This window comes from Carassius carassius, chromosome 18, assembly GCF_963082965.1.
Source record: "Carassius carassius chromosome 18, fCarCar2.1, whole genome shotgun sequence".
Lineage (NCBI taxonomy): Eukaryota > Metazoa > Chordata > Actinopteri > Cypriniformes > Cyprinidae > Carassius > Carassius carassius.
In genome coordinates this window covers 8358300-8379367 of record NC_081772.1, presented here as the reverse complement: position 1 = coordinate 8379367, position 21068 = coordinate 8358300, and the positions used below count along the sequence as shown (strand labels likewise).

General features: G+C 36.3%; 1 protein-coding gene across 1 annotated transcript in view; it reads left to right on the top strand.

Annotated features, from left to right (window-relative positions):
* The window catches only part of cnih3 (cornichon family AMPA receptor auxiliary protein 3), a 29833-nt gene extending 23002 nt beyond the window's left edge, over window positions 1-6831 (top strand). Inside the window, exons 4-6 of the mRNA XM_059497935.1 lie at window positions 2504-2616; window positions 3657-3803; window positions 5857-6831. Coding sequence (XP_059353918.1) covers window positions 2504-2616; window positions 3657-3803; window positions 5857-5884 — 288 coding nt within the window. The 3' untranslated portion in view covers window positions 5885-6831. The remainder of the gene's footprint in view (window positions 1-2503; window positions 2617-3656; window positions 3804-5856) is intronic.
* Window positions 6832-21068: the final 14237 nt, after the last annotated feature.

The following is a 21068-nucleotide window of genomic DNA, read 5'->3' as shown; positions in this document are numbered from 1 at the left end:
AAAGTACTGCCCAAAGTAACTGCCCTAAGAGTCCCCTTTCTTGTCCATTTACAGCAAACTGGCACAGCAGTGCTGCCAAAAATTGTCCTGTTCTTCCTCAGCTGAAGGTGAACTAACATAACCTAGAAACCATGTCCTAAAATTCACAATGGTAATTCCAGAGATCACATAATATTTTTTATTTTTTTATTTTATTTCATTAAGTACTTTTTCCATGAAAAAAAACTATTGTATAACTCTTTCTTTCTTATATAAGAGAAATCCAATGCATGTTTTACAATTTTTCCAGAGCAACAGATGTGAATGAAATACAGTTCTTTCTTAAAGAGATAGTTCACCCAAAATGACAACAAACCTTTATTTAGATTGGATGCCATATTAAAATTAACAGGTTGTGAGGGACAGACTTGTCAAAGTCAAAGTCACCTTTATTTATATAGCGCTTTAAACAAAATACATTGCGTCAAAGCAACTGAACAACATTCATTAGGAAAACAGTGTCAATAATGAAAAAATGATAGTTAAAGGCAGTTCATCATTGAATTCAGTTATGTCATCTCCGTTCAATTAAATAGTGTCTGTGCATTTATTAGCAATCAAGTCAACGATATCGCTGTAGATGAAGTGTCCCCAACTAAGCAAGCCAGAGGCGACAGCAGCAGGGAACCGAAACTCCATCGGTGACAAAATGGAGAAAAAAACCTTGGGAGAAACCAGGCTCAGTTGGGGGGCCAGTTCTCCTCTGATCAGACGAAACCAGTAGTTCAATTCCAGGCTGCAGCAAAGTCAGATTGTGCAGAAGAATCATCTGTTTCCTGTGGTCTTGTCCTGGTGCTCCTTTGAGACAAGGTCTTTACAGGGGATCTGTATCTGGGGCTCTAGTTGTCCTGGTCTCCGCTGTCCTTAAGGGATGTAGAGGTCCTTTCTAGGTGCTGATCCAGCATCTGGTCTGGATACGTACTGGATCCGGGTGACTGCAGTGACCCTCTGATCTGGACACAGACTGGATCTGGTGGCCACGGTGACCTCGGAACAAGAGAGAAACAGACAAATATTAGCGTAGATGCCATTCTTCTAATGATGTAGCAAGTACATAGGGTGTTATGGGAAGTGTTTCCGTTTCCGGTTTACCTAATTAATGCAGCCTAAAAATCCTTTAACGGATTTGGATATTAAAAGCATATTAGTATGTTATGTGTATGCCAGGTTAAAGAGATGGGTCTTTAATCTAAATTTAAACTGCAAGAGTGTGTCTGCCTCCCGAACAATGTTAGGTAGGTTATTCCAGAGTTTAGGCGCCAAATAGGAAAAGGATCTGCCGCCCGCAGTTGATTTTGATATTCTAGGTATTATCAAATTGCCTGAATTTTGAGAACGTAGCGGACGTAGAGGATTATAATGTAAAAGGAGCTCATTCAAATACTGAGGTGCTAAACCATTCAGGGCTTTATAGGTAATAAGCAATATTTTAAAATCTATACGATTCTTGATAGGGAGCCAGTGCAGTGTTGACAGGACCGGGCTAATATGGTCATACTTCCTGGTTCTAGTAAGAACTCTTGCTGCTGCATTTTGGACTGTAGTTTGTTTACTAAGCGTGCAGAACAACCACCCAATAAAGCATTACAATAATCTAACCTTGAGGTCATAAAAGCATGGATTAACATTTCTGCATTTGACATTGAGAGCATAGACCGTAATTTAGATATATTTTTGAGATGGAAAAATGCAGTTTTACAAATGCTAGAAACGTGGCTTTCTAAGGAAAGATTGCGATCAAATAGCACACCTAGGTTCCTAACTGATGATGAAGAATTGACAGAGCAACCGACAGTGTTCTAGGTTATTACAAGCGGAGTTTTTAGGTCCTATAATTAACACCTCTGTTTTTTCAGAATTTAGCAGTAAGAAATTACTCGTCATCCAGTTTTTTATATCGACTATGCAATCCATTAGTTTTTCAAATTGGTGTGTTTTCAAATTGGTGTGTTTCACTTGTCTTTACAATGGCACTAGATCACAATTTTTACTAACTCACAATTACAATATACTAACAATTTTCAAAACTGTTTTTGTCTACTGAAATGTTTTTCTAAAATACATTTCATCAGCTGGATTATTGGTATGTTGTTAACAGTACAATTCCTTGAACGCACTGTACTTACATCCCTCACATCTTCGTTTTCATTTCTGTCAAAAATTAGATATGGAGCTACCCTGATTTAGGGCTTTTCAGGATATTCTGCCTTTTCTCTATAATTTAATCATGGCAAAATATCCTAGTCACTCTTAAAAGCAGAGTGGAAGAAGAACAAGAACAAATAAGTTCGTTTGGAGTGACATGAGGGTGAGTAAATAATGACAGAATTTCATTTTTGGGTAAGCTGTCCCTTTAAGACTGAATCATAGACAAATCCACAGATCTGCCTGCAATAATCAGACCTATCAGAGCATTGTCTTCTGCCCAGTTGTACTCATAGTTATTTATCTGTGTTCTCTTTAGTTGGTCCTTCCAGAGTACTCTATCCATGGGCTCTTCTGTATCATGTTCCTGTGTGCTCAGGAGTGGCTTACTGTCGGCCTGAATATCCCTCTGCTCTTCTACAACACATGGAGGTGAGCACCTGAACCAGTCTTTACTCCTCTTAAACAAGCTGTGCCTGCTATCTGTCAGATTCCACTAAAACATGTGTCCTGAGAAATCAAGCCTGTCCCTGCTATAGCCCTTGACTGTATATTAAGTGGAAACTTAATTAATAATTATTCATTTATTATTTTAATGTGAATCTGTGTTTTTATGTGAGGATTGATCTTCTTGATACAGCATCACTATTATCAATGTTCAGATCAATCCCATTCCTAATTTCCTTATATTAAAGATCCTTGCCATAGTGTCTTTTTAATCGTGTCACTGCGCATTGGTCTTAGAAATGTTTCTAGATGATTTATAGCAGACTGAATGTTTCATCACACAATGAAACAACTAGGGAAATCATAACTGGGATAAAATGAGTTCCAGTCATTTTGCAGTGGAGCTCTAAATCTTTCTTCGGGGTTTGTTGAATGTTCAGAGCTGTCGTCAATTACTGCCATCATCTTCAGAATATGACAGATAGATGTGCTGTGCCTTTTTTTTTTGCAGAATGATGAAAACTTAATCAGTACAATAGTAATGGCTGATTTTGATTATTATGAATTAATGTTTGATTAGCTGCTTGAACTCAATATAAATATTTTTTACCAGATTTATTGTTTTTCTTGCAATAAATCTACTTTTCTTTCCACAGATCCAGTGATGCTGCTTTAATGCACTGTCACTCTGTTTTGCTCCAATTCATTCATGTTTTTCCTCCTAATGCGCTTAAAGCCCCCACTCCCTGTTTTCGATTTCCCTAATAGAATTATAATTTTTCCATGTCTTACAATTACAGACTATATTTAAGTCATCCATCTCCAAGGACTGCCTAGATTGACAGAAATATTTAGAATAAAGAGGCTTAGACTAGCTACACTTTTCATTAGATCAAATTAAATTGATGAAATAAAATCAATAATAAAATGAATTAATTGAAATGACAGCCAAACAAAAATCTAAAACAAAGGTGCACATAATGTTTCAAGAAATGCTACCCGGCTCGTGTTTTTCACATTTTCAGCAGGTACTTTCATAGCCCCACAGACACTAAGGAGCTTCTCTACGATCCAGCGTCGGTCATGAATGGAGACACACTCAAATTCTGCCAAAAAGAGGCCTGGTGTAAGATGTCCTTCTTCGTCCTCTCATTCTTCTACTATCTCTACTGGTGAGTAGAGATTGAGAGAGTAACTCAATTGCCTACTAATGGGATTCTGTGTAACACGTTCACCCTTTTTTATATCTTTATAGCCAAATATGCTGTTTAAAGTGTGCCCTGGCTATAGTATAAGCTGCCTGAAGCCTATAGCATAGCAGAGATGTATTCTTAAACAAACATTTGAACTGACAAGGACTCTGTGCACTTGGATGGCGCCAACAACTCGGTCTTTGGGTAGAATTCCTGAGTTTCCTTTTTAGCGCTACACTATATAACGTCACATTAAATGTTAATGTACATATATTAAAAAGCACATATTCTATAAAGGTTCACCCTTCGAGCGAAAAGGCCTTATGGCATTACATCATATCAAAGGCGATTGTTGTGCATCAGTCATGTTGTGTTCTTAAAGGCTATTTGCTTCTGTAATTGAAATTCAAGGACAAATACAGCCTTTTTTCAGCATCTTTTGTACACTCCCACTCTTTGAGAAGAATGTGGATGACCAAACAGTTGACATAGCCATATAGACTTCTATGGTATTTATTTTTTATACAACGGTAGTCAGTGGTTATAGGAGTGACAATTTGTGACAAATATCTACAAGTTTATCTGTCTAGAATATAAGTCTCACCAAAATGAGGATTTAGAAAATACTGCTGAAATGATCAAATTTGTCCATAAAATCTGTGTATAGTGCTTAAAAATATGAGCTTCACACTTTCCCCTTTAAAGTCTCTGGATGCTGTCATAGTTTTTATTTTTATTTAACCAATGGACAAGTTTTATTATTATTTTCTGTAGTGATCAACATTATGTTTAACTTGAGCTTAACTTGGACCATTCAGTAAAACTCACCTTCTTAATAAAGGTTAGACTGAGCCTTCTTATAAATTCTTATATAATGTCTGATTTGATGAATGCTTTTATTTGCATGCCTTGCCTAGTTTAACTCCTGTGGCTTAATCTTCAAACGTAGTTTGTACTCTAACCCTTCGTAATAACCACAATGTTGTTCTCCCTCTTACTAATCAGTCTTACAATTCAATTGCAAATCCAATATCAGCGCACCAGGCCATCACGCATCCAATTACAATAGTAGGTTTGCCGTTCCTTTTTTTCTAAACACCATTCAAACCTAATGACTCAAGAAAGGAGTGTGCCACTCTGATAGAAGTGGAAGAGAGATTTGGGCAAACATCACACTAGTTCTCACAAAGATTGCAAATGCATGAGGAAGATTTTTCGCCTCAGGCTCCATCAGGATCATATCTAGGATCATAGCTGAAATACATCTTCCACTTTCAACACGAACACTAAAAACATGTTTTTTAGGACACAGATAAGCCACAGTCCTTAATAATACAGCAGTTCCCCTTTAAAACATCTTTAGATTTGAGACCAGCCTTTAGCTGTGTGCATGGAATATAATCATGATACTCAACATTCAAAAACATTTTCTGATGAAGTTAAATATATATGCTTCATATGCCGCAGTGATATAATTTCAAAGAGCATAAATAGTTCTGCTTTCTTTTTGAAAAGATTAGGAATATAAAAGGAACCACGCCGCTACTTTTTCAACCTCCACACACTGAAGATAATAAGACAGAGCGAGCCAAGAAATGCTTATGCGGTTTTTATCAGGGCAACCCCTTATTATGTATTAATGCCTGTGGACAGCATTCTGGCATGGCATCCATGGCCCCTAGTGTGAAGTCAGCACAGAAATTCAACACGCATCAACATATGGCAGTACATTCTAAATAAATACAATCCATATCATACACAACCTGCCCGGAGTGATCCTCGAGCTGGTGAAGCTGTCATTTTCCATAGCGTCAGCTGCTTTGTATTTCCATGCCTCCTCTAGCTGAGGATGAATACTGTGGTTTCAGATGGATAAATTGGGGACAAAATGCATCTTTGTGTTTGTTGTTAGCTAGGAAGAAATAAACAAATTAAAACCGTTATCTAACAGAATGATTGAACCCACGGGCATAAACTCGTGGGATGGGAGTGATGTTTGGTGTTAGTAATGCCTGTTTGTTCTGTCTTCCAGTATGATCTACTCCTTGGTGACCTCATAACAGAGTTCTCAACACTGCTCATAAGACACTGTTTTCCAAAAGCTCTAAACTAGATTTGGATGAAACAAGAGCACCGCTAGACACAAGTTCAACACACTGCAGTGTCTGAACCTACAGAGAAGACTTGACCCCATCTTCCCAGAGTATCTGAAGAAGCCAGTGTCGTTTACAGATCTGACTCAACGCCCTAGATGTCTCATGGACCTGGTGTGATGCGCTTTTCACAAGCTCACAGTAACATTTGCACAGATTGTCTCAGGCATAGCACAACATGTCCTTTTCCACTTTGAGGCACAAAACCTGCCAACCTTTACACTCACTATATGTAGCTTATTAGGTTCAAACAAATGAAAGGAAACTATGGCTAACTTGATCAGAGAATGTTTCATTTTTACCAGTCACACACTAGGCCACTGAGTTTGAATACATGTGAGAAGCTTTTGTGATATATTTTATGTGTATCTGTGCACTCCTAAAATAAGCATTTTTTAATATGAAATACATATCTGTTGCATTACTTGTGTACATAGAGTACTTTGTGTAATGCTTTTATGTGTTAGTGTCAGTTGGTTGAGATGTTTTGGGACTTTATATTTACAGTTGCTGATATTGAGGATTAATTTAAGAAAACAAGAGCCACTTTTCAACAATTTTGCACAAAGTTGTTATGAGTTTGCACAGTAGATACAGTTATTGGTTGTGGTGGAAAAAGAAGTCATATTTATATACCCAGTACGAGTCTTCCAATATATTACAGTGCATCAAACAAGATTTGAATTTTAGGGAAGAAATCAAAACCACAGCTCATGATCTACGAATTTCACTTTCTCATTTTGTATTATTGTTATTATATTAACTGTATTACTGTTATACGACAAGGTCAGCTGAAACAATACTGAAACAAGATATTTAAGGAACCATCGACAGTTTCTTCAATCTTTTTCTCTTACTCTTTTTCTTCTTAATAAGTGTTTCTGACTACTAGGCTACTTTATACAGCTATTACTCTAACAATGTTGTTGGATCAGTCAGGTTTTAACTGCCGGAGTAACTACATGATGCATATAAGCGTAAACCCCTCAAGACTGCGTGATGCTTTGGATGAGCACTATATATAATGCAGAGTACTGAAAATAGCAGTAGACACACTACATAATTTTCATTGCCGTGTAGGGGATAATAATACCAGTCCCCAGCAGTTCTATATTCTGCTGCTGTCATGTAGCCTGCTGTCTTTTGTATGCCTTATGTAGGTACACATATGATGACCAAACATTTTCTATATCCTTATTGTGGACGTGTTCACCCATCCAAATATCAGTAAAGAAATTTGTATATGAAATAAAACAGACTATTTTAAAACTGTTAAAGGTGCTTTCTTATGCATGCATCACATGTATGCTTTTTTCTCTTCATAATCATTAGTTTCATCGGTCATGTGGTTCATGATCCATATGTGGTTATTTCACTCAATTACCCACAGAACATTTCTCACATCTCCTCATTTGAATCCTCACCCCAGAGTGACTCTCTGAAAAACATTCACCTCAGACTGATGCATGCTCCCATCTCTCACATGTCTCCTCTTCAGGGAATGTTGCCTCCTGCTTGTAAGTCGACTATTATATGCGTTTTCCAGAGCCAAGCCCTGTGTGGCAGTGACTGGACGACAGATCGGTGACAGGCTGTCCTCCTGCTCCACCTGCTATCTGTCCAAATCACTGCCACATGCTCTGTAATTACAGTTTGTAAAGGATGCTGCTCCCTTTGCCAATGATCTAACACTTTGCCACTTATAGCTGTGAAATGAACGTCATCAGATGTTTGCAAAAACTGCAGGTTTTGGCGCTCAAAGAGCTTTCTGCCACCCTTTCGACATCCATCTCTGACCCCGGTCAGCATGTTGTGGCATCAGATAAGTGATGATTTTTGGCTCCTGTTTCAAAGAGACTCATGGGACTTGAGATGTATAATTCAAACTATAGTAAAGGGTATTTTCTGTTATGAAAATAATCTTTTCATGAAGTAACACCATTTATCTTTGCTCTTAAGAGTTTTGTGAGTTCCTCTATCAGAAAATATCCCTGCCCTCAAGCGAAGAGCTTTGCACATTATATGCTTTGGCGAGTGTGGCAAAGCTTGGCAGGTTTTCTCAGATGCCCAGCCTGTCAGCACAGATTACCCAGAAGACCAGTTGAGCATGGATTTTACCTGACTTGTCTTTCTAGGATTGGATTACTTTTTCACCTTGATTCCTGGCCACACAAACAAGCGGTTGGAATATGACTTGAATACGTTTTTTCTAAACTTTCTACAATCTACTTTTGCTGGCACATTTAGCCAGCATTCTGGCAACAAATCTTAAAACCTAATAGTTACCCAAGAGAAGACAGTCACCAAGGTACTGGTGTTTTTAATCTAGCAACTATTCACAAAGATTTTGTTCTTGACTTACTAATACATACTCGTAAGTACCAGTTAATCCTTAAAAACATGATAAAGAATCCAATAAAGCTTCTTGCTGTCCCATGTTCTATATAATAATAACAAGTAACAATAACATCTGTAAAGTTTAATAATCTGCTTTCTGTTTCTTTGACACTCTTTTCGAACTATTTAGTTTTGTATGGAAGTCCTAGAGGCCATTAATGATTAACATGTTTTATTAATCATTTTCTCTCTTGTTTTTTCGTGATCACAACTTAATTATCTTTTGATCTCAACGTAACTTTATTTTCTTGTGATCTCAACATAACAAAAGTTTTCTCGTTATCACAACTTTATTTTCTTGTTATCTTGACATATCAAAAGTTGTTTTCTAGATGCATGACTCATCACAGTTTCACTACTGCAATAACATTTCGTGTGATAAACTAACTGCTTATTAAAACCAAGGTTGAGGCCACTGTATAGTATTCTGTTTGCACCTATCTTTATTCGTGCATCCGTATTTAGACATGTGCAACATGGACAACCGCCCAGGAGTGCATTACCCAAAAGCATAGTTAGCTAACTTTGGTTGTTGGTTCCATCAAACTCTATAGGTAACGATGGAACTTACGACCATAGTTGCTTTTGGGAAATGCATCCCAGGGTGGTATCTTGCCGAGCTAATTTGCATGGCACGTCAATATCTTGTCACCATGTGACATATGAAGGGGGAACCACACATACACACCAAAAAGTCAGTTCTGAATAAAAAGAGGACTTTGGACCACTGGACAACAGTCCAGTTCTTCTTCTCCTTAGCCCAGGTAAGACGCCTCTGATGTTGTCTGTAGTTCAGGAGGGGCTTAACAAGAGGAATATGGCAACTGTAGCCAAATTCCTTGACATGTCTGTGTGTGGTGGCTCTTGATGCCTTGACCCCAGGCTCAGTCCATTTCTTGTGAAGTTCACTCAAATTATTGAATCGATTTTGCTTGAAAATCTTCATAATATTTTTTCCTTCCACTCAACTTTCTGTTAACATGCTTGAATACAGCACTCTGTGAACAGCCAGCTTCTTTGGCAATGAATGTTTGTGGCTTACCATCCTTGTGAAGTGTGTCAATGATTGTCTTCTGGACAACTGTCAGATCAGCAGTCTTCCTCATGATTGTGTAGCCTAGTGAACCAAACTGAGAGACCATTTTGAAGGCTCAGGAAACCATTGCAGGTGTTTTGAGTTGATTAGCTGATTGGCATGTCACCATATTCTAATTTGTTGAGAATTGGTGGGTTTTTGTTAAAAGTGACCCAAAATCATCACAATTAAAAGAACCAAAGACTTAAATTACTTTAGTCTGTGTGCATTGAATTTATTTAATACACAAGTTTCACAATTTGAGTTGAATTACTGAAATAAATGAAGTTTTCCACGACATTCTAATTTATTGAGATGCACCTAAGCCTTTATTATTTCTCAACTCTACAGCTGTGCTGTAAAAAAAAATCACTTTATGAAGATGATATGAAAACAAAATGTAACAAAATGTGTCTCCTGGTGGAAAAGAAAGACTTTTAAGATGAAAATATCATTACCATTATAACCAGTAGGTTGCAGGTGATCACTCATTAGCTCAGTTGTCATTTCAATTCCCTAGTTTTTACGTCTTGCTTTTGAAATTATTACACTTACAAGGATAAAGTATAGCAAGTGCAGGAAGTCACAAAGTCTCATGTCATTTAATAATAAATAAATAAATAAGCCCATACACCAACAGCATATATGGGTTATTTATTTAAATGCTTAACTATTTAACTACAAATTAAGTGAATTATTAATGGTATAATAATTAAATAATGCATTACATATTTTTAAATATTTTTAGATTTAATTTAATAACTACATTTTTAAAGTTTTATCTTTAACTGTAAAATCTGCTAAATATATTCAGCCAGCAGACTTGTTGTTGCTATAGTTTTGTTCCTCTGAATTTAGTCTGAATCACTTAATGCACAGCTCTGTTTTTTACTGCGGTTTGTCAGATGTTTTGTTCCAGTTGTTGTTTTACTGTTAATCTTAGCAATAAGTTGTGAACAATTTACCAGATTCACTCGTGTAATCTTTTACACTTGCGTTTGTCATTCCCAAAACAGTATACACAGACATTTGGTCCTCTTAGACAAATAAAAAAAAATCAAATCGTGAATAGATTATATAGAGAAACAGAGCAAAATGCATTCCACAGCTGACTTAGCTGTCTTATCTAAAACCAGGAAGTAACCTTGATTATTGTCAATTCAGTGGGAAATGAACAGAAATTATATTCTGTATAAAGAACATGAGAATATACAAATGATAACAAGAACTCAGCATCTCTTCTCTCTCGGGATACTCTTCTTCGGTGTTTGTTTACACTCCTGCCCTTTCGTACAACAGCAGCTGCTGTGGTTTATCTGTCCATCAGATGTGCATCAAAGTTGCATTCACTACTATAGTAGACTCACAACTCATTACATTTGAAAAATCAAACAATCACTGTAAAAAAAAAAAAAAAAAAAATTGTATGTCGAGTTCACGAGAAAATTAAGTCATGATAACAAGGAATCGAGAAAGAAGTATATATCATAATCCATGGCATTTTAGGACTTCTGTAGTTTCGCGTCACATGACGGTGTAAAAGTTAACTACACAGATTTTGCTCATGTTCAGTTTGGTCACAGAAATTCGCCTTGTTGACAATCACAGAGCCGCTTAGTTCGAAAGTAACTTCTGAGAGTGCAGTGCTTTATACATCTCTGCACTCCTGACAATGGAAAATTTATCTTTTTACACATAAAATATTGATGAAATTTCGCTTATGTGACAGTACCTAACAGCATAATATAAAGCCAACATGTTGTATCACTGTAAAATGTAAAAACTATCTATTAAATTTCCTATTTTTTATAAATATTGACAGTTTAATTCAACTGTTTGTGTTTGTGAGCTATAGACTACAGTATCCATATTATGTGCAGTGATGTGGCTTTTAGTGAGCCTTTCTTGCAGATTAAACATAGATAAACCAGTATAACCATTCCATTCATCCAATTTATTCAGAATCAGTGATTTATTCAGGAACAATTCAACAACTACTTGAAATAATATTTTCATTGTTGCCAGCAGAAACAGAAAAAGTAATATTGTAGTTTTATTTAATTTTTTGTTCAAACCACACTGAACAATTTTTTTTTAGCAAAAGTATTATTTTTGTCCCCATTTTTCATGAGCTGAACTCAAAGATCTAAAACTTTTTCTATGTACACAAAAGGCCTATTTCTCTCAAATATTGTTCACAAATCTGTTGAAATCTGAGTACAGTGAAAACCCGCCTTGTACAGTGAAAACCGGGATTCATCCATGAAGAGAACACCTCTCCAAAGTGCCAGACGCCATCGAATGTGAGCATTTTCCCACTCAAGTCGGTTACGATGACGAACTGCAGTCAGGTCGAGACCCCGATAAGGACGACAAGCATGCACATGAGCTTCCCTGAGACAGTTTCTAAAAGTTTGTGCAGAAATTATTTGATTATGCAAACCGATTTTTGCAGCAGCTGTCTGGGTGGCTGGTCTCAGACGATCTTGGAGGAGAAGATGCTGGATATGGAGGTCCTGGGCTGGTGTGGTTACCAAATTACTGCCAAATTCTCTGAAACGCCTTTGGAGACAGCTTATGGAAGAGAAATTAACATTCAATTCACAGTCAACAGCTCTGGTGGACATTCCTGCAGTCAGCATGCCAAGTGCACGCTCCCTTAAAACTTGCAACATCTGTGGCATTGTGCTGAGTGATAAAACTGTACATTTTAGAGTAGCCTTTTATTGTGGCCAGCCTAAGGCACACCTGTGCAATAATCATGCTGTCTAATCAGCATCTTGATATGCCACACTTGTGAGGTGGATGGATTATCTCGGCAAAGGAGAAGTGCTCACTAATACAGATTTAGACAGATTTGTGAAATACATAGAAAGTACCTTTTGTGTACATAGAAAAAGTATTAGATCTTTGAGTTCAGCTCATGAAAAATGGGGGCAAAAACAAAAGTGTTGCGTTTATAATTTTGTTCAGTGTATATGCAGATTTGTTGTTTTTTGCTTCTTGGGAAATTTAAAAAGGTTCTAATTGATCTCGCATTTCCTTTTTAACTGAAACTTTTTTTTAAAGTCTATTATAAAAATCCATAGGGTTCTTCTTGTCTTATCATTGGGTATATTTTCATATCAACTAACAGTGCTGACTGTCAACAATCTTCAGCTACGGCTGTCTGTGAATCATGCAGGTTAAAGACAGATGAGCATCATTTGAGAGGAATGCAAGAAAATAAAAGCTGATCCTTGCAAATGAGAGCTAACTCTCATCCTTTCTAGTTAGATAACACCGATGCCTGTATATGATGCATAAATTGGTCCACTGGGTAAACTAAAAAAGATGCTGAGAGTTCTGAGCAGACATCAGAGGATGTTGTCCTCTGCAATGATTCCCCAGCTCTCAGTGTCTGAATCTAAATCCATTTCAAAACATGCCAGTAGGGATGTAGAAATGCCATCAGGTGAAAAGCGCAGTGTTAGCCTCTCTATTGTTTGCACAGAACATTTATTTCCTCCCACAAGCTAAAACCAAGATGCCAACCCTGAGATCTCAACAATCTAACCCATTTAGCACAATACAATGGCACTCACTCCTGTATATCTGCTAACCTGACGGAAGCTAAAACAACTCTCTCTGCACTTTGTGTTCATAACCCCCCCAGTATTGTCCTTTGGCTGAATAGTTTTTTAAAGATATATATATATATATAGATTTATTAATTAATGTAATTGTTATTGCAATAAAATGTTACTCATTGTTTACAGACAGTGATGCCTCTGATTTTCTTATATGATATACAGTATACCCTAATTCAAGTGTGAATGAGGGTGATCCAGTCATGGTCAATCCCCATTCATATGCCCACATATTGTTCCAGTGGAATGAGAAAGGGCAGAGTAGGCCATCTGACTATATTAAATGCATGTGGGTGCATGGGATTATTCAGTGACCTAAAGCAAAAAACTAGTGACGTCTGACTCATGAGGAGGTGCATATTAAAATATAGGAAAAGTCAGAGCATGTAGACTCAGTCAAAAAAACAATACATCATCAAAAAAAAAGAAACTGTGATAAATGTATAACATTACTTTTTAAGCAAAACACATGGAGCTCCGCATATATTTATGTTTGTTTATTAAATTAAATATTTTGTCTTTTGACTAATTTGTAGTACTCTGGACTTTGTTGTTGTTATTGTTGTTATTAATATGACATATAAAAAAGAATCCAGCTTACAAACTGTGTCTTTAATTTGGATACACTTTGATAAACCTATAATAAAGATTTATAGCCAAAAGTTACATAGTCTGCTCTACACTGTAAAAACTACAGTACAGTAAAAAACTGTTAATTGGTTAACTGTAAATCCCTTCTTTATATATTTTGGAAAAAACTGCAATAAATGTAACAAAAATCTTAAATGTACAGTTCATGGAAGTGAAATAATAACAAGTCATTATAATTTACAGTTGATTAAACTGATATTCCCTGATTTATATATTACTTATTTGTTTGTAAATTAAAATATTAAACTGTGAAAAGGCTGTTTAATAAATGTTTATTTAAAACTGTCATTTTGCATTATTGACACACTGTTTTCCTAATGAATGTTGTTCAGTTGCATTGACGCAATGTATTTTGTTTAAAGCGCTATATAAATAAATGTGACTTGACTTGACTTGACTTTACATTTTTGCTGTATTTTCTTTATAATTATTCCAGCTAACCATTTTTTTCCTGTAAAAACAAAATGATTTTTTTAAAGTGTAGCTTTAAGAGATTTTACCATGTTTAAATGTAATTCATAGAATTCAACAGATTTTTTTTTTCACCAAAAAAAAAAAGATTATTTATGAACCTGTAAATGACATACAATTTCTAATAAATGAGCAGTTCAGATAAAATTCCACTGTCATGAGAAGTAAAATGATAAAATGTTCTCATGAGGCCTTTGATTCAATCTCAGCACAGTCTTCTCAGCTATTAATAACAATTAGCAGAGTTAACAGACACGCTCCTCTATAACGAGGGTGGCTGTTTGCATTAATCTTAGGCTCCTGGCTCTGGCTCCTGCGTGGATACGCATCAGTGAATCTGGTGGAGGACAGCACAGATGCCTGAGTCTCCATGAGTCTGTTAATTATGGTCAATTCCTGCTGCCTCTTCACTCTGTTTTAACCTTCAGCCTCATCCTTTGACTGCCTCAGTCATATCTCTCGCACCTGCACATCATGGAAGAGGACGATGGAGAGTAAAGCACTTAGCAGACTGTACCAATGTCCTGTTGCTATAGGAAACAGCATGCTTCCTTTCATTCATGCTGAAATGGAGATGTGTATTGATTGGATTTACTGTAACAGCTTTGTAAAGATGGATTTATTTTTTACTAAAAGATGGCATAGGGCTTGTGTGTGTTGTGTTTTGGTTTATGCCCTTCTAAGAGTCTGCCAGTCTGATCTCTTGGCTGCCATACTCTTGGAATGCTGTAGCTCACACCTGTGCATGGATTATAAATGATTGTTGTGCCTTCTATCATGCTATGAACAAGCATGTTAAAGAAAAATATAGACCTGAACAGACTAGTGTGTGTTTATATACAGATGCTGGTCATATAATTAGAATATCATCAAAAAGTTGATTTATTTCACAAATTCCATTCAAAAAGTGAAACTTGTATAATATATTCATTCATTACACACAGACTGATATATTTCAAATGTTTATTTCTTTTAATTTTGATGATTATAACTGACAACTAAGGAAAATCCCAAATTCAGTATCTCAGAAATTTAGAATATTGTGAAAAGGTTCAATATTGAAGACACCTGGTGCCATACTCTAATCAGCTAATTAACTCAAAACACCTACAAAGGCCTTTAAATGGTCTCTCAGTCTAGTTCTGTAGGCTACACAATCAAGGGGAAGACTGCTGACTTGACAGTTGAAACAAAACCCATTCAAAAATGTGGGGGAGATTCACAAAGAGTGGACTGCAGCTGGAGTCAGTGCTTCAAGAACCACTACGCACAGACGTATGCAAGACATGGGTTTCAGCTGTTGCATTCCTTGTGTCAAGCCACTCTTGAACAACAGACAGCATCAGAAGCGTCTCGCCTAGGCTAAAGATAAAAGGGACTGGACTGCTGCTGAGTGGTCCAGAGTTATGTTCTCTGATGAAAGTAAATTTTGCATTTCCTTTGTAAATCAGGGTCCCAGAGTCTGGAGGAAGAGAGGAGAGGCACACAATCCACGTTGCTTGAGGTCCAGTGTAGTTTTCACAGTCAGTGATGATTTGGGGTGCCATGTTATCTGCTGGTGTTGGTCCACTGTGTTTTCTGAGGTCCAAGGTCAACGCAGCCGTATACCAAGAAGTTTTAGAGCACTTCATGCTTCCTGCTGCTGACCAACTTTATGGAGATGCAGATTTCATTTTCCAGCAGGACTTGGCCCCTGCACACAGTGCCAAAGCTACCAGTAACTGGTATAAGGACCATGGTATGCCTGTTCTTAATTGGCCAGCAAACTCGTCTGACCTTAACCCCATAGAAAATCTATGGTGTATTGGGAAGAGGAAGATGCGATATGCCAGACCCAACAATGCAGAAGAGCTGAAGGCCACTATCAGAGCAACCTGGGATCTCATAACACCTGAGCAGTGCCACAGACTGATCGACTCACCACGCCGCATTGCTGCAGTAATTCAGGCAAAAGGAGCCCTATCTACATATTGAATGCTGTACATGCTCATACTTTTCATGTTCATGCTTTTCATTTGGCCAAGATTTCTAAAAATCCTTTCTTTGTATTGGTCTTAAGTAATATTCAAATTTTCTGGCACCAGGTGTCTTCAATATCGAACCTTTTCACAATATTCAAATTTTCTGAGATACTGAACTTGGGATTTTCCTTAGTTGTCAGTTATAATCATCAAAATTAAAAGAAATAAACATTTGAAATATACCAGTCTGTGTGTAATGACTGAATATAATATAAAAGTTTCACTTTCTGAATGGAATTAGTGAAATAAATCACATTTTTGATGATATTCTAATTATATGACCAGCACCTATATATATATATATATATATATATATATATATACAGGTGCTGGTCATATAATTTTATATATATATATAATATTTTCAATATTGGTGGTATCCTGGCCCCCAGTCCACATACATCTCTGCCAGCTTTCCCAGAACTGTGGGCTGAAGACTGGCCAGCAGAGGGGAACAGATAAGGCACTGGCAAGCAAACATCACATCCTCATGCACTGATGCACATTCAGATTCTCCATGCTCCATGCTGTTTTGTTACAGAATATATATATATATATATATATATATATATATATATTTTTTTTTTTTATATATATATATATTTTTTTTTTTATAATTTTTATTTTTTTTAAGTTTTATTGAGAAAGCACTGCCTTCATTGCCTCCTCTGAGAAAACGCATCAAATGCTCTTGAGTTAGACCTCTGTCCTCATAACAATGATGATTCAGGGATGCTGTACTCATAAACAAATTTAATATCAAATGGACTGCTGGAGAGAGCCTAGAAGAGATAGCTGTAAGCATGTAAAGGCTATAGGGGATCTGCAGATGTCCCTCATGTCCACACCAAAACCCAGCACAGAAAACTCATCTGAGCTTGAACAAACAACTCAGCCTTCAAACCAGCGATAAAAGCAGGATTTTGATTCCCTTGGTCCAAACCATCATCTACGGAGCTATCTTTCTCTTTCGTTTTCACAACACTTTGCAGTATGGTCAGGTCTTGTATCATCCTGAAAGAGATGTATTTAAATTTAACCCAACAGTTTGGCTAGCCAATATATGACTTTGTGTTAAGTTTATCAGTCATGATTAAAGTTCAATTCAGCTATAAGTAGCCCTACAGAATTCAATAGTATTGTTATTCATCTCATGTTCAGGGTTGATTCAGTTCAGCTCAGTATTTAATGTTGCAGAAGTCATCAGTTATAAAGCAAATTTAAGCTAAAGCTGCTCTATAGAAGATATTAGTGCAAACATCCCATTCAATTCTGTTGTTGTTTTTTCACATCCTATAGTGTCTAGTGTTTTAACTAAGTAGGCCAAAGACAACAATGTCAAGAAAGCCAATCTCCACCAGGTGACAGAAATGGAGCAAAAAACTTTTTTGGAAAAACCAGGCTATAAGTCAAGGGACCAGTGAACGAACACTATAATTCCAGGCTGCATCACTAGTCAGATTTGTGGATTGATATTATTAAAAAATGTTGCATCCAATTCCTTCTTCAAGATCAGGATCCATCATACTGGCAATGCAAGACTTAAAGAGCATGTGTTGGGACTACAGTACAAACTGACCAGCTCTGTACAGCTTAATATGAAAATGAACTGAGAAGTTTAGTTGTTAATGAACCTTTTCTTGGCCGTCTATAACTTTACTAATCCTGTGCACAGTTTTGCCTTCATACTTCAATCCATAAAGTAAGCGTTCCTTATCTATCCTTCATTTCTTAGGAGTAATTTTTCAAACAGATGATGCTGAGAACATGTTTATGTAGATAATGATGATGAGTCACTGACTGGATTCTGTGTGTCATCTCCCTTACAGCTGGATTAAAAGCAACAGCAGACCAACACATTAGCACATTCACTCATTATTCATCAATTGGTTTGAAGGAAATGCAGCTTTCAGAGGGGGATCTAAGCTTGCATTGAGGTTGAATGAATGTCTTGAGTGATGCAGAATACATTTGGTGGCACCAGATTAGTAAAATGCGGAGAGAGATTAATTTAGAAACACTGAGGGACAAAAAAGAGAGTGGTTGTGAGAATGTGAGCTTTTGGCTGGCTTGATAAGACAGTTTTTGGCAGAAAAAAATTATTTCCTTTTTTCAATTGATGTGTTATTGGCACTATTGCAATTCATCTAAATACTGATATCTAAGACATGTCGTGAGTTATGAGAAAGGTTGGTTAGGAAATGCTCTAATTACGATGAGTACACCCAATGCACAGAAGACTTTGCTGACGGGAGCATGTGGTGTTCTTCCATGACCTTAAAGTGTCTACACATTTTTCTGACAGGTGCTGTTTCTTTGAGTGATTCAGAATGACTCATTTGGAATGACACAATGACCTGTACGGTTTGTCAGTATTTTGCACAAAAAAAAAAGGGTAAATAATTCAGTGGTCATTAAAAAACAAAAAATAGGGGTCTCCTGTTTTAGTATATATTAAATACATTTTGTGAATTTTCAGCAACCATTACTCTGGTCTTCAGTATCACATGATCCTTCAGAAATGATTCTATTATGCTGATTTGGTGTTCAAGAAAACATTTATTATTATTATCAATATAACTAGTAACTTTTGATCAATTTAACACATCTTTGCTGAATAAAAATATTGATTTATTATGCATATGGTATTTTATAATTACTATAATTATTATTTTATAATAATATTATTAATAATAACAATAATAATAAATTATTATTGTTATTATTATTAACTATTATATTATATCATATTGTTTTTTTTAATGGTAGTGTATTTTTAGTTTACGTTGTTTTCACTTAATGGTATACAGTAATTTTACAACTATTTGACACTACACATTTGAGGCTGAAAGTCATCTAAAATGCGAGGGAAACAGTAGAACAAATTCTTGGCTCCAAGCCTTAAAATTACACATCACAACAAAGCCTTCCATGTCATGCAACTGCCACCTCAGCCGTCTCACTGACAAACAAACAAACAACATTCCCACACATCCCCTTCACATAAACAAGGTGATACAATGAGTCAAAGTCATTGAAAAGAATGGCCTGGATCAATACTGCAGCTCCACTGTTGTAAGCTTTTGTCCTTGCACCAACCACTCTCCCACACAGTCACAGCTCGCTGTACGGCTGATTCATTTAAAATGTCTCCCACTTCTTGCTATGCTCAAAATGGAAACTGATGGAAAGAAACAGATACTTTCTGACAGATTTTTTTATTTATTTATTTTTTGTTTCAAAGACACACAAAGTTATCAATAAGTGCAAGGGAGTGCACCAAAAGGGATAGAAAGACCTATTTTGAAATACTTTCAATAAATTACTCTGCCATGCAGCAGGCTGTTAATGACTCATTGAAGAGCTATACTGAAACACAGCTCTGCTGAATCGCAGCGCGCAGAGCCAGCCATTTCTAATGACCAATATGAGTGACAATGGCAGTTTTTCAGTATTCCACAGGGGGATTCAGGAATGCTAATTCACAGTGGGAGGCGTCAAATTGCCTCTCTTAATTTGCTATTTGCAGCCGGTGAAATTGAGATCTGTATCTCCGTAGTAATGGTATTGATCCATGGGATTGATCCAAAGGACGTGACATGTTGCATCCCATCACCCCTGTAGGACACAAAGTCCTCTGCTGATTAATGACACCCACAGAGCACAGTTAACCATGCAATCACTTGGGCTCCGATTGGGATTTAATGGACATTAGTAACGTCTTTTTTTTTTCTTTTTTTTTTAGAATTTGGTCAGTGCATATATCTTAAGAACAAACTAGATAACACATTTTGAATATGACTTAATTGATCTCTAAAGGTCACCACATGACTGGTCACTAGGCATTCCCATTTATTGTTATTGTGACTGGTGGGCTAAACAACTGGCCATGCCATTATGAAAATCAATACATAATGCATCATATCATAAATGATCAGACTCAAAGAATAGCCAATTTTGCAATTTTTGACAGTTTTCTGTGCATTTGTTTTAGACACATATAACTTCCACTGAATAATTAATTAAACTAGTGTTAATTTAATATTATATTATTATACTATAACATACTATTATAGCATTAACTGTATTTTTTTAATTAGCTTTTATTTTTATATTTAAAATTTAGTAATTTTATGTGCTTTTGTCTTTTTTATTAATTTTTTATAGATTTTTATTATTATTTCTAAAACATCTTTAATTTATATTGATTTGAGTTTTAGAACTTGCAGGTTTTTTAAGTTTAATCTAATATTTTATTTAATTTTAGCCTCATTTTAATTAACAAAAATGACAACAACACTGCCTTAAATCAAATTCCGAACCAAGTGCTACTTGGATTATTAACCTGAATACCTGTTTTTTGTTTTTGTTTTTGTTTTGTTTTTGTTTTTTTAATCTTCATTTTATCTTCAATTTTAACCAAATCACCAATTAAACCACTTTGTAAACTCAGTATCTAATATTTTACCCTCCATTTCATCCAAGCACCGTGCTGAGCATCTGCCTTCAATCCTGTATTGAAGCTTACACGCTCCTTCAAATATTCTAATGATGGTCCCCTACTGCTTTGTTCCCACCGCCAAACAAAACGCACTCATTCTGCCAAACAGTACAAGGATACTTTGTGGATTCCTGGTATGTGCATATGGCTTTTAAAAACTTGCACACCATGTCAGAGACAGTAGTCAACCTCATTGCCAGATAAACACACACATATACACACAAGCGGGTGGTATCATGCCGGGGAAATGACCTTATTACTGCCTTAAAGCCTTAACCGAGGCTGCTTCTAAATATTAATGTACTCTCCAGGGAATAGGACAACAGCTCCCAAAATGACATGCTGA